Source organism: Rhodofomes roseus, assembly GCF_022264815.1.
Source record: "Rhodofomes roseus strain CIRM-BRFM 1785 chromosome Unknown C8Q71scaffold_34, whole genome shotgun sequence".
Classification (NCBI taxonomy): domain Eukaryota; kingdom Fungi; phylum Basidiomycota; class Agaricomycetes; order Polyporales; family Fomitopsidaceae; genus Rhodofomes; species Rhodofomes roseus.
The window spans coordinates 266,203-280,823 of record NW_025952990.1 but is presented as its reverse complement, the minus strand read 5'-3'; the positions used below and the strand labels follow the sequence as shown (position 1 = coordinate 280,823).

Below are 14,621 nucleotides of genomic sequence, written 5' to 3'. Positions count from 1 at the left end.
TGATGTTCCATGACGTTCCATATCATTCCTTGATGTCCCATCACGTCCTATATCACTCTTTGATGTTCCATCATGTCTCATATTATTCCTGATGTTCCATCACGTTTCATATGTCTCTCCACATCAAACTCCGAGTTTTGGCTTACTCATGCTGCTTACCAGCTTACTCATATCCCCAAAACCTCGGACTTAGTGCTTACTGATGAACCACTGATACAGCATGTGACCTGTATCAAATGTGTATATATACTGGGCTGGTTTGCCCTGTAATGATAACGATCCTTCGTCCTCTCCTCTGCCTGCCAGCATAGGATCTTCCCTTTGGGACTGGTCTGTTCACTCACTCATTAGTCCTTCACTGCCACTGGGCTTACTAAGCCTAAAACCTCTTTCTTCAACAGGTTATGAGCCCTGCGCTCTGATTCTTTGATCACCTGCACCCCTCTTTGCGCGCTCCAAAGCCCAACTCTTGAAAGAGTGAGTTGGCAATTTTTGTCCTTTGTTGGACTATTTTTAAGTCGCTGCATGACATAGTGCCGAAGGCCTTGTCTGAGCGCATCTCTAGGGCAGCCCGAAAAGGCAATTACGAAGTTTATCATCCGTCTCGTCGTGAGAGAAACGACGTTGACGAAGACGACTCTAACGTCATCGCCGTACGTCATCGGCATTTGTACGGTCATCTACCCGTCCGTCGCCAGATCAACATCATCCTCGCTCCTACCCCTCGTCGCCGCCGCCAAGCCTCTGGCCGCGTAGACACGTCCATTCCTCCCAAGGAGTCCTGCCGCACCTCGCCGGAGCAGCACCTCTTGTATTTGCAGAAGAAAGCGGACGTTGCCGAAGCTCTCGCCGAGACACGCCGAGCCGAACTCGCTGCTGCTCGTGCCGCTAGTGCCGCTGCTGCCGAGACCAAGGCTTCGCTCATTGAGCATCTTAGCGGAGAAACTCCCATCGTTCCCACGGCTCTAAAGCCTATCTTCCTGTCCGACTTCCGCAAGAAGTCCACCGCTGACAAAGTCGAGATCCTGTGCAAGCGTCTCCTTGCCGTCCAGAAGCGCCTTCAGCCCCTCTATCGCCACCGTAACCGCCTCTACGCCCGTCTTCCCTTGTTGGATAACTTGGACGATTTTGGCAGGCGTTTCAACTGGGTGCTGACGAATATCGAGGAGGAAGGAACCACGTGGTCTGCAGTCGAATTGAACGACATCTGTTCTGTCTGCGAGCTGATTGCAAAGATTTCCTTCATAAATCTTAGCCAGAATTTCGGCCGCATTATCAAGGACGTAGGGGACTTGTACAAGAACAACTACTTGTACTGGGTAGATAAGCGATTGTAGTCGCATTTTTTCTGTATATCTTCGTCCCTAGAATTTAAGCATCACACTGTGGCTTCGTCTCAAGAAGAGACATTTGACCGAGACTCAAATAGTGAAGCATCGAACGGAGTAATTCCACCGTACGATTGCACCGACCATCATCATCTCTACGACTACGAGGAGAACTTCGATTATCATTTCGACGTCGAAGAAGATCAGTGGATTAACTGCGACGACGCTAGTTGCCCACATCGCTACGATCAACCTCTAGGTCCAGTTCCAGAAGGATTTTCAACTGGAATATCGGTCGCTCCTTGGCAGGAGAATTTCCTATTTGCTAGTGAATTTTCGGAGTTACCTCCATATCCTGAACACCTAGTCCCGCTCCCTGAGTCGAGACCTCAATCTCCATTCTTCGAGGAATTACCCTTCGAAGTTTTTACCCCAGAACTACCATCCGTCTCACAAGACGAATTTATCCTCCTATCCGCAACCATGGGTGACGTCAAGCCTGACAATGTCCCCAAGCTTTCCTCAGCGTCCCAATACGCTGATTGGTCAGCCGCCATGCGCGGCTATTTGGTTTTTATCCAAGCCTGGCCCGCCGTTATTGCAACTGGCACACCCGCAGCGGACTTCGCCACTCAGAATGCCCGTGCCCAGGGTGTTCTATTTATGAGAACCGATCGCTCGATGCATCATCTGCTCGAGAAAGACACCGGTGATCTCAAGGATGCGAAGGACATGTGGAACTCGCTCAAAACCGCTTTTGGCACCCCCGACACGGCATACGTCTGGTCTCTCTTCCAGTCGTTAATCAAATCTCCGGAAATGTCTGACTCCAAGCCAATGCAGGATCAGATCAACAAGCTGGTTACCCGGCTCAAGGAGATTAGTGGTGGCGGAATTACGCTCGGTGACTCGACTCAGGCTCTTCTCCTTCTGTCGAAGCTGCCAGAGTCATACCAGTCGATGATCTCTGCGCTCCTAGCGACGCAGACCCTCAAAGATCTAAAGGTCGACTCGGTCCAGAGCAAAATTCTCGCCGAGGAATCACTTCGCCGATCCGGTATGGGACAGTCTGCATCTAAGACGTCCCAGGTCAAGCATAAATCCAAGGACCCCTGCGATCACTGCGGTGGGGCCCATGGTAGCGAGAATTGTTGGACCAAGTACCCGCATCTCCGCCCTCAGAATAAAGGTGGCGGAAAAGGGAAGAACAACAAGGGCAAGGGCAAGGGCAAAGGAAAGGGAAAGAGCGGAGGAAATGGTCAATCTAGTTCTGGTACTTCTAACACTGCATCTGCGTCGGACTCTTCGAATGTTGTAACTGTAGAATCCTCCTCGTCGTCTGCGAATACTATGACTGCTTCTTGGTATACTGCGGCTCACACCGCGTCAGGAAGAACGACTGATTGGATTATGGATTCTGGTGCATCCAAGACGATCACCAACGACATGGCTGATTTCTGGGATTACACTCCTTACGAGGAGCCCATGGTTTTTAGCACAGCCGGCAAGAGTAAGATTGCAGCTTATGGTGAAGGCACTATCAAAGGCGTTGTGCATGTCGAAGGGAAACATATTGTGTCGACTATTACCAATGTTGCATATATCCCTGCCGCGTCTAGTCGCCTATTTTCAACTGGAGTTATTGAACGTTCAGGTTTCACCCTTGTTCAAGGTGGAGGCCGTATGGTCATTTTCGACCAACCTATTTTGCATGGTTCTGACCGAATCCGTGGTAACAAGATCATGGAGGCGCATCACACGCCCTTCAACAATCTCTATATGTTGCACATGGAAATTATGAAACCGCAATTGGCTAAGTCTGTGGACAAGTCAAATTTTCGCCTTTGGCATCAACGCTTCGGACATTCATCTGAAGAAGTTATCCGTCAACTACCCAAGCACACCAAGGGTGTGGATTCTATCGGTGACAAGGACAAGTCTCCTTGTGCAGGTTGTCAATGGGGCAAGTCTCATCGTGCTCCATTTCCCGCGTCGGACAAGAGAGCTTCAAAACCTCTTGAAATTGTTCATACCGACGAAGACGGTCCTATGCGTACCACCGCTATTGGTGGATGGCGCTACTTCATCAGCTTTCTCGACGACTACTCCGGTCTTGGCCGCGCCTATTTCCTCAAACATAAGAATGATTCGACCCAAGCGTTCGATGATTTCAAGGCATGGGCTGAGAACCAAACCAACGAGAAAATCAAAGCTGTACGCTCGGATCGAGGGGGAGAATATACCTCTACAGAATTTACCGAACATTTGCGCAAATTTGGCATTGAACATCAGAAGACGATGCCATACTCTCCTCAACAGAATGGGAGAGCTGAGCGCTGGAATCGGACCATTGTCGAGAAGGCTATGTCTATGCTTCATCATGCTGGACTAAGCCATGGTTTCTGGCAATTGGCTGTTGACGCTGCGGTTCACATTTATAATCGGCAACCAATGCGACGCCTTAACTGGCAATGCCCCATTACCCTCTGGGATAGCACAGTCCCGGACATTTCGTATTTTAGGGTATTTGGGTGCAAGGCATATGTGCATGTGCAGAAGGAACAAAGAGCTGGGAAGCTCGACAAGAAGGCTGTCGAGATGATCTTTGTTGGCTATGAGTTAGGTTCCAAAGGGTATCGTTTCTGGAACCCGGCCACTCGAAGTATTGTTGTGTCTCGTGATGTGACCTTCGATGAAGAGACATTTCCTGCACGTAAAGATTTAGGCAATAATCCGAAATCCCTGGATAAGCCGTTTGATGAACCTCCTGAGGATGCGAACTCGGAGGATTCTGATTCTGAGGATTTACCTATTCCCGTTCCTATCCCGGAACATGAACCTGAACCTGAAGACCATCCAGAGCCAGTGGGAGACATTCCACAACCGCAACCTGATCCTGTACCTCCTCCGCAACCTCAGTACGAACGTCCACGTCGTCAAGGTGCTGGACAAAATCCTAAGAGGAACAAGGACAATGCCTATGGTGACGAGCCACCTGCGAATATTGATCGTCGTACCGACGCTCAAGGCCGTCAACAATCTGAGGCTGAAACTCTCATGTTTGTGCGGATGCTAGCAGAAGCAAACCATGGCGTTCCCCAGAGTCACAGGGAAGCTATGGAGTCTCAAGACAAGGCTAAATGGCATGCATCTGAAGGTTCTGAATACAAGTCGCTTATGGACAACAAGACTTGGGTTCTAGTTCCACGGCCTAAAAACCGAAAGGTTATCAAGTGCCGGTGGGTTTATGCGATTAAACACGATGGTCGCTACAAAGCGCGTGTTGTTGCAAAGGGATTTACCCAAGTATGGGGTCAAGACTATACCGAGACTTTTTCTCCTGTTGCACGGTTTGAATCCGTACGCTATCTATTGGCGCATGCAGCACTTGAAGATTGGGAGATTGAGTCTATGGATGTCAAGACGGCATTCCTTAACGGTGACCTTGATGAGGAAATCTACATGGAACAGCCCGAAGGATGGGCTGTACCTGGGAAGGAGAACTGGGTCTGTCTGCTCAAGAAGGCCATTTATGGCTTGAAGCAAGCGTCTCGTCAATGGAACGCTAAGATCCACAAGTCTCTCCTCGACTTAGGGTTTAAACGGACATATTCGGATGCCGGAATTTATGTCTTCTCTCGTGAATCTGAAGGACACACCTGCTTAATCATTCTGTATGTCGACGACTTGCTCCTCATGGGCGACTCGAAATTGTTCATCGACAACATCAAGCAGAGACTGTCTTTGGAATACCAGATGACTGATCTGGGAGCTGTCCAGCGTTTCCTTGGTCTACACATTCGTCGAGAACATCTTGCACGTTGTATCTTCGTTGACCAGGAAGACTATATTCAGTCTGTTTTGGAGAGGTTCCAAATGTCCAACTGCAAGTCTGCAAGGACGCCTCTTCCCGCTGGAGCAGTATTAGAGAAGAACACCGACATTGCGTCTGAAATTTTCCGAACCCGTTACCAGAGCATTATTGGCAGCATCATGTATGCTATGCTTGGTACTCGCCCAGACATCTCGTTCGCGGTCACGCGTCTGGCGAAGTTTTCTTCAAATCCGTCTAAAGAGCATATGAAGTTTGCGTACTATGTCCTGAGATATCTTCAAGGGACAAAGGAACTTGCACTTTGCTACGATGGAGGCTCAAACTCTGGTCTGATCGCCTACTCAGACTCAGACTGGGCTGAAGACCGTGATGATAGGCACTCTACATCTGGCTTTGTTTTCCTCATGGCCAATTGTGTCGTTTCTTGGGTGTCAAGACGCCAACCAACGGTATCTTTGTCTTCAACTGAAGCAGAGTATAAGGCCAGCTCCGACTGCTGTCGTCAGATGGCTTGGCTGCGTCATTTTGGAGAAGAATTGGGAGACAACATGTCTCATCCAACTCCACTTTGTCTTGACAACCAAGGCAACATTTTCCTTGCAGTGAACCCCGCCGTGGATCGCCGCACCAAGCACATAGAAATCCGGTATCACTACATTCGAGAGTTCTACGAACGTGGGGAGATGGACATCTATTTTGTCGCAAGTGAAGACCAACTTGCTGATGCCTTGACCAAGAATGTTCCCTTCAGCGGAATCGAGAAATTCAGGTCTTCGGTTGGCATGATGAGATACTCGACATCTTGAACAAGTGGGAGTGTTGAACTTCCGAGTTTTCAGTGTTCTTATCTTATCAGTTATGTACGGATATGGACTTATGTTCTGCGATGTCAGATTACATACGTTCTTTGATGGACTTTGCCTAGATTACGTCATGTGACTTTAGTCCGGATCATTCCATGATATTCCACGACATTCCTTGATGTTCCATGACGTTCCATATCATTCCTTGATGTCCCATCACGTACTATATCACTCTTTGATGTTCCATCATGTCTCATATTATTCCTGATGTTCCATCACGTTTCATATATCTCTCCACATCAAACTCCGAGTTTTGGCTTACTCATGCTGCTTACCAGCTTACTCATATCCCCAAAACCTCGGACTTAGTGCTTACTGATGAACCACTGATACAGCATGTGACCTGTATCAAATGTGTATATATACTGGGCTGGTTTGCCCTGTAATGATAACGATCCTTCGTCCTCTCCTCTGCCTGCCAGCATAGGATCTTCCCTTTGGGACTGGTCTGTTCACTCACTCATTAGTCCTTCACTGCCACTGGGCTTACTAAGCCTAAAACCTCTTTCTTCAACAATGACCACTCCCACTCTCCTGGACACCAAGCATCTCTACGTCTCCGTGACCAATCCCACCGATCGTCCGCACATTATTCGCGAAGGAGAAGTGTTAGGCCTTTTGCATTCCCCGTCGGACTACTTCGCGTCAGCCACTCCCGAACTCCTTGCTCACGCTTCCTCCGTCAAAACCATGATCCAGGACGCGGCGGAGCAACAAGCACCGACAGCTGAATCTTCCACGAAAGCAGACGACACGGATGATCAATGGGGCCCTAAAACAGCAGAAGTCCCGGATCCCGAAACCTACCCGTCCAGTGAGCTCGAGAACATGCTCGACATCGGTCCCGAATGGCCCGCCGCTCAGAAGGACCACCTGCTACGGATGTTGCGAGCTAACCAAGCGGCTTTCGCTTTCGACGGACGGCTGGGACAGAATCCTACGGAGGTAGAGATCAAGACGCATCCCGATGCGAAGCCTATATCACTGCCCATGTATACCGCGTCACCCGCCAAACGAGAAGTCATAGACACACAACATGAGGCATGGTTGAATCTCGACGTCATCGAGCCGTCCAATAGCCCGTGGGGGGCTCCCGTTCTGATAGCCTACAGAAATGGGAAACCCAGGTTATGTGTCGACTACCGCCGTCTGAACGCTATCACCGTACCAGACGAATTTCCTATTCCTAGGCAAAGCGAAATACTGCAAGCTCTCTCGGGGGCCCAAGTGCTCACCTCATTGGACGCCCTATCCGGTTTCACGCAGCTACTAGTAGCTGAAAACGATCGGGAAAAGACGGCCTTTCGTACTCATCGCGGGTTATTCCAATTCAAACGCTTGCCCTTCGGATTGCGCAACGGTCCGTCGGCCTTCCAGAGGGTCATGCAAGGAGTGCTCGCCCCTTATCTCTGGCTTTTCACACTGGTGTACATCGACGATATCGTCGTGTACTCTCGGTCGTGGGATGAGCACGTCGGTCACTTGGACAAGGTCCTCAAGGCAGTTATTGCGTCAGGAATCACACTCTCCCCCCCCAAATGTCACTTTGGGTACACCTCAATCCTCCTACTGGGTCAGAAGGTATCGCGGCTGGGGTTTTCGACGCATCAGGAGAAAGTCCGCGCAGTAATGGAACTGGCCCGTCCAAAGCGAGTTTCGGAGTTGCAGACCTTCCTGGGAATGACGGTCTATTTCTCAGCGTACATTCCGTATTACTCCTTCATCGTCTCCCCTCTGTTTGAGCTGCTCAAGAAGGACCACAAGTGGGACTGGACCGCCGAGTGTGAAGTGGCCTGGCAGCGTGCGAAGGATACTTTACAAACCGCACCTGTCTTGGCTCATGCAATAGCCGGACTACCCTACCGCCTGTATACGGACGCTTCTGATATCGCGTTAGGAGCCTGCCTCCAGCAAGTCCAACCCATTCGAGTCGCGGACCTTAAGGGGACCAGGGCCTACGACCGCCTAGCCAAAGCATTTTCCGAGGGCGCTCCCGCTCCGAGCTTAATCACTCGAGTATCCCAGAAGTTTGACGACAAACCTCCTCCCGCGGAATGGGCTCGCACATTTGACGATACTACCGTCCATGTCGAGCGCGTAATCGCATATTGGAGTCGATCATGCAAACCCGCAGAGCGCAATTATTCCGCGACTGAACGAGAAGCACTAGCCGCTAAAGATGGTTTGGTCCGGTTCCAACCTTTCATCGAGGGGGAACAAGTTACACTGGTCACGGATCACGCCGCTCTTCAATGGGCTCGCACGTACGAAAACACGAACCGACGACTAGCCGCGTGGGGGGCAGTATTCGCCGCCTACTTGCCTAATCTTGACATTGTTCATAGAGCGGGTCGAGTACACTCAAACGTCGATCCTTTGTCACGACTCCCGCGAGAACCCCCGGCCCACGATTCGCCAGTCATTGATCTTTCAATCCCAATTATCACGGACCAAGTCAAGCCGGCAGCCGCGGAAGTAGCCGCTGAACGATCGCCAGCCGTCAAGATGGCCGCTGCGGCCGCTATTATCAACAACTGGGAAGACATTCTGGATGCATCCCCGGCGTCGACACCCTTCTGCAACCAAACGCACGATGACTCCGGCCTCAGCGTGGGGGGCGCGTACCAAGAGGAGTCTCAGAGCATGATCGAATTACCGATCTGCTCAAGTGAAAACTCTGACGCTGATCACCTAGTCAATGTGAACGCGGGAGAAGGACCTCCCCGTATCACCCTGGACAAGTCAGCAGTCCCAGTATCGACGAGATTCAAAGGACAACGTCGCCCTCAAGTCTTCACAAAACGAACGCGCCCGAAATTGTCGCCAACCAGCACTCCGATTCCAGAACCAGTCCATCACGAGGAACACGATGTCCGCGATCCCTACGAGCCGAAAGACGACCTATCAACTCCCACGGCTCTCATCGAACTCAGCAAGGAGTATCGCAACAAGTTCGTGGAAGGATACGCGGAGGACGAATTCTTCAAGACTAAGTGGAAAAGGGCATCGGAACCAGGATTGGAAAAGTTCGCCGGACAGTGTTTCTTCACGGACTCTTCGGGTCTGCTCTACATGCGAACCGGTTCGGATCCTGCCCGACTCTGCGTCCCCCGGAAGGAAGTCTTCCCTCTTATTGCTCGTCTACACGACTCTCCATACGAATCGGCCCACGAAGGTCCCGCGAAGCTCGCTCTACGTATCAACTCTAGGTTCTTCTGGCCAACTCTACGAAAGGATGTAAGGGACTACGCTATGTCGTGTGACATCTGCCAGAAGACCAAAGTCGACCGTAGGGCAAAGGCCGGACTACTTCGCCCTAACCCGGTGCCCGACAGACCTTTCGAATGGATTTCCTTCGACCTCATCACCGGACTACCCAATTCCGATGGTTTCGACGCGGCGTTCGTGGTTGTAGACCGCTGCTCGAAGTTCGGTCTATTCATCCCTTGCAACGGGACTCTTAACACTGTCGACTTCGCTCATCTGTTCATATTGAATGTCATCTTCCGGTTCGGCATCCCAGATCACATCATCAGTGATCGCGACGGACGATGGATATCCGAATTCTGGAGAGCCGTGGCTGAGGAACTGGACATACACCTATGCTTGTCATCATCCCACCATCCTCAACACGACGGACAAACCGAAATCGTGAATCAAAGGTTAGAAACTATGCTGAGAGCGTACGTGCAAGGGGACCGGCAAGGATGGGCCAAATGGCTTCCCGCCCTAGCTCACGCTTACAACTCCTCGATCCACTCGGCTACGGGCTATTCGCCCTACTTCCTTCTCTACGGATTCGAACCGAAGGGCACTATGGACTTCATCGGACATACCAACCGCTACGAGCAACGCCCTTTGCTCGTTAGCGAGAAAGCCACCGAATTTGTGATGAACATGGAGCTCCATCGACAAAGAGCACGAGACGCCATAGCCATGGCCCAAGAACAATCTGCCCGCCAATACAATGAGGGTCGGCGGGTGGAGACCTTCCCCGTGGGCACTCGCGTACTCGTCAACCCTCATTCCCTGGAACTAGTTGACGTGAAAGGCACTGGCAAGAAGCTGGTACAGCGCATGTTGGGCCCTTTCGCCGTCATCGAGCAAGTCAACCCTTTAGTGTACCGACTCGCTATGCCCAGTACTTATCCCATGAATCCCGTCATCAACATCGAGCACCTACGAAGATATCGCGAACCGGATCTAATTTCCACCGACGTGAGGCGTCCGATCTTACCGGACCCTCGTAACTCCGAACTTCTTGCCATCGAAGAATACGAAGTTGAGTCCATTGTGTCGTGGAGAAGAAACAAGTACCGGAGCAACCGCTTAGAATTCCTGGTTCGATGGAAGGGGTTCAGTCCCATCCATGACACTTGGGAGCCAGCCGCTCACCTCCGCAACGCGCACGAAATCCTCAAGGAATACCGAGATCGTCACGACCTAATCAGGTGAACGCCCGGGAACACCCCCTCTCCTTTGTTAGATAGTGTACCCCATGGTAGTAATAGTAAATAATGTGCCCTAGATAGTCGGGATCATAGAATCTCCCATTTTAGATTAGTATAGCCTCTCACCCCGGAAGACTAACGGAGCGCTGTTTGGAACGCGACGCGAATCGCGCTTCACTCGAACACGTGACCGTGCCACGGAGGCTTCGGCGCTTGGACCCCCGCGCATCTCTCGAGCGCCCTCCTCCCTCGCTTTCTCTCCACCCAACCATTCGGCGAGTGTTCGAGCCACCGAACCTCAGCCTTCCTCCACGAACGTTCGAGGTACCGAACTTCGTGTCTCTCTTGTCTACCCTCGCGCGAGCGTTCGAATCCGAACCCCACGTGTACGGGATGGTCGACCTCACCCGTTCAAACTCGGTCTCCCCCCGCTTTCGCTCCACTCTCTGGTTCCCGCAACACTACGAGGCCCTTCCTCCTCGACCGGAATCTCGAGACTCAGCTTGGAAGCTCTACCGAGCCCACCGAGTCGTCCGGGTCGCCGCCTCGCTAGGTAACGGCGACTACGCAGTGACTCCGAACGCGGACTTCATCCCGCCGTTCCCTCCCGGCCCTTCAGATAGGGAGGACGTGTTCTCCGACGGACGACGCGGCAAGTTTGAGCCAGGATACCACCCTCAAGCCTGGAACACTTCCAGGGGACACTGGCCCTTCATGTTCGAGGTGCCCGACGGTGACGAAGGCGCGGACCCCGCCTACGTCACACTGGAGTTCACGAAGAAAGGAACGGGCACCTTCCACGTTCACAATCAGCAGACGGGAAAGGGATCCCCGACGGCGACCTTTGCTCAGGCCTTGCAGGTCCTCTACGACGCGGAGGTGACGCGCGCCGAATCGTTCTTCGCGCGGGATAGCAACCCGCCCCAATCTTTAGTCTTGCGCCCGGCTGCCGTTCGAGAGGCGCTCTACCAGTTCCCCGTTGAACTAACGGATCTTTTCTCCGCTCGGAAGAAAGCCGCCCTCATCCAACACCACCTTAGGGAACTTCGCGCCTACTCCTACCACGCTTACCTACAGGAGTCACTAGAAAATGGCAAGATGTCCTTCCCCAGCGCCGAGACGATGGGAGTAGGATGTTGGATCCGGGAGGGAAATGAGGAACTCCTCAAGAGCCTGTCCTGGTTCGGCATTCGAGTATGGTACGTGCGTCGATCACCGGTCCCCTTCCCTAGCTCCCTGCGACCAGTACGAGGACTCGACCCTCGCTTATCAAGGGAAGGTTGGGACGAAGAGATTCACGACCACAAGCCATACGTGGGGAAGCGAGGAAGGAAACGTCTTGCAGAAATCGAGGCAGAGCTTCGCGCCGATGAGGACTCCGACTTCGACTGGGACGACCCCGAAGATCTACCTGTCCCTTCCAATCCTCCCTTCATCCCGGGCCCTTCCAAGCCCCTCAAGCGCGCGGCGGCGGCTCTGGTCGCCTCGTTCGTACCATCCATCCCATCCTTCCCGGACCCGGATGAAGAAGGGTGGAATAACAGCCCGGCCGTCGAACCAGCCGCCCCGTCCTCCCCTCCTCGGCCTTCGTCGCCGGTTCGTCAACGAGAAAGCAAAACCCCGCCCCGCCGGGTCGACTCTCCAATGGCCATTTCGCCCCCACGCTCCGGGAACACTAACGAGCCGCTCGCATCAACGTCGCACTCGGGAGCGGCCATTCCCCGATTGAGAATCGACAAGGGTAAGAGCCGAGCTCTCTCTCCCCCTCGCCGTACGCACTCTCCCCATCTTTGTCGCTCGCCCCCTTCATCTCACCATCGTCGCCGACCCCCGTCTCCTATGACGCGCTTTCCCCGCCGCTCCCCTCGATCCTGCTCCCCGAGGGAGAGAAGACAATACGAGCGACCGCGCGGTCGTCAGCCGTCGCCTCGTCAAATCTCTTCCCCGTCACGCCGCGAGCCGCGCGTCCTATCACGCTCGCCTCCTCCGTATCGACGAGAGTACGGCGGCGCTTACCGGCAGGTCCACGACGTCAACCCGGGTCGTTCCCTGGTCAGACCCCGGCGAGCAAGCCCAACCTTCCGTCGACGTTCGCGAAGTCCCGCGTCGTCGACCGGTTGCCCCCCGGTCAACCGAGGCCGGTCACCCCTACGGCCCCCTGCCTCGCCGCCCCGCGTGCTCAGAGAAACGCACGAAGAACGTCAGTCGCTCGTCGATCGGATCGCCCCTGAGGCTCCTAGGCAAAGTCCATCAAAGAACGTATGTAATCTGACATCGCAGAATATAAGTCCATATCCGTACATAACTGATAAGATAAGAACACTGAAAACTCGGAAGTTCAACAGAGAGCGGGATCGCTTATGTAACGTGAAGGAACGGTGATGGTGTATGTGTACGGAAAGTTCGTGTAGCGGTAATGTCCAATGTAATAGTAATGTACTGTAGTAACCGTAGGGAGGCGGTTACACTCCTCCCCACTTTAAAGCAAGAACACGGTGAAAAAAAAACAAACAAGGGACGTACGAGAGATCAAGAACCAGGAAGAGAACGGAGGAAGGTATCCAATGCAGCCAGGTCTTCGCACTCCTTGCCAGGGAGCCAAGACCCAGCCGACTCCGGGTAACCACGCCAGGTCACGAAGTATTGCCAGCCTCGACCACGCCGTCTCCGATCGGTTATAGCCTCGACCTCGAATTCCTCTTCGCCATTCGTCGTGACTACAGGCCCGGGCCGCGCGTGTTCGCGAGACGGGAAGAGGGAAGAGTCGTTGTCGTGGAAAGGTTTCAACAGTGAGGCGTGGAAGGTCGGGAAAATCTGCATGTGAGACGGCAAGTCCAAGGTGTAGACAGACGATTCTGGATGTGCGTGCAAGACCTTGTAGGGGCCATCCCAGCGCACCATGAACTTAGCAACGCGGTGGTCTCCACGTTGCATGTACTCGCGTCGGCGATGGAAAGTGGAGAGCATAACACGGTCGCCAACCGCGTATGCGATCTCCGCTCCTCGATGTGCGTTCGCCATCAAGGCCTGGTGCACCTTCGCGAGAAACAGATTATCTTGCGCTTCCATCACGTCAGTTTCGATAGAACGGATGACGTCGGCAGCTGCGCGCGCCACGGAAGCGTCATCGCAAGCCGTACGTATATTGTCGTCCAGCAAGGGAGGGATAACACGCGGAGACCGGCCGTGCAGTAGCTGGAATGGTGAGAAACCCGTGGAAGCGTTCGTCGTGTTCATGATGGCGAAGTGCACGCGCGGTAGTGCGCGAACCCAACCTTTCTGGTTGCGTCCGACGTGGTATCGCAAGGCCTGGATGACGGTCTTGTTGGAACGCTCGGACGCGCCATCGGTCTGAGGGTGAAACACAGTTGACATCTTCCACTTGACGCCAGCGAGGCGTTGGAGAGTTTGCCAGAACCTCGACGTGAAGATCTTGTCGCGGTCACTCGTGACGACCTTGGAGAGCCCATTCTCGCAGTACCAGGCGTCGAAATACTGTGCCGCGAACTTCTCCCCATCCACGTTCATCGTCGTAGGGATGAGACGCAAGTCGGATCCCATGCGATCTGTCACTGTGGCCAGGCAGTCAAAACCCTCGTCCAAAGGGAGAGGACCAATGAAGTCAATGGTAACTTCTTCTCCACGTCCATCGGGCACTGGCAGCGGATGCAGAGGCCCGGGCGCTTTGCGAGTCGAGGACTTGTTACGTTGACACTCCTCACAGGAGGGTATGTACATGTCCTCGAAGTCGCATCGCATATTCGGCCAGTAATATGCATCTCGCAAGACCGCATACCCCTTGTCAAAGCCGAAATGCCCCAGCGCATCATGGGCCAGGCGGTAGAGTGACTCGCGGATGTCAGGGATACGAGGAATGATCAAACGATCTGCCAGGAAGAGCAGACCGTCGCGCTCCGTAACACCCAGCGAGCCCACCATGCCCTTCAGCTTGGCTGCCCACTTGTCCGAAGTGTACCCTTCACGGATGCGCGTAAGCAAACCCACGTCGGTTGTCACTGACAACGACACTGCGGCGACAGTGTCAGTGTCAGCGTCCCTAGACCCTGTTGCGGTGCGGAGACAACGGGTGGCATCCCGGAAGTCCGCAACCGCGGCACAGGTGGACACGTCGACAAGCGAATCA

At 53.2% G+C, this 14,621-nt stretch overlaps 2 protein-coding genes across 2 annotated transcripts; one reads left to right on the top strand and one right to left on the bottom strand.

Annotated features, from left to right (window-relative positions):
* Positions 1-10,870: 10,870 nt before the first annotated feature.
* Positions 10,871-12,708, top strand: C8Q71DRAFT_862870 (uncharacterized protein; the record flags this gene model as incomplete). The annotated part of the gene is made up of 2 exons (XM_047928085.1): positions 10,871-12,073; positions 12,226-12,708. 2 exons carry the CDS (start codon positions 10,871-10,873, stop codon positions 12,706-12,708), a joined length of 1,686 nt encoding a protein of 561 aa, XP_047773378.1.
* A 352-nt stretch (positions 12,709-13,060) lies between these two features.
* On the bottom strand, positions 13,061-13,231 carry C8Q71DRAFT_671582 (uncharacterized protein; the record flags this gene model as incomplete). The annotated part of the gene is made up of 1 exon (XM_047919671.1): positions 13,061-13,231. A coding segment is annotated over one exon (171 nt), but the record flags the coding sequence as incomplete, so codon positions are not given.
* Positions 13,232-14,621: the final 1,390 nt, after the last annotated feature.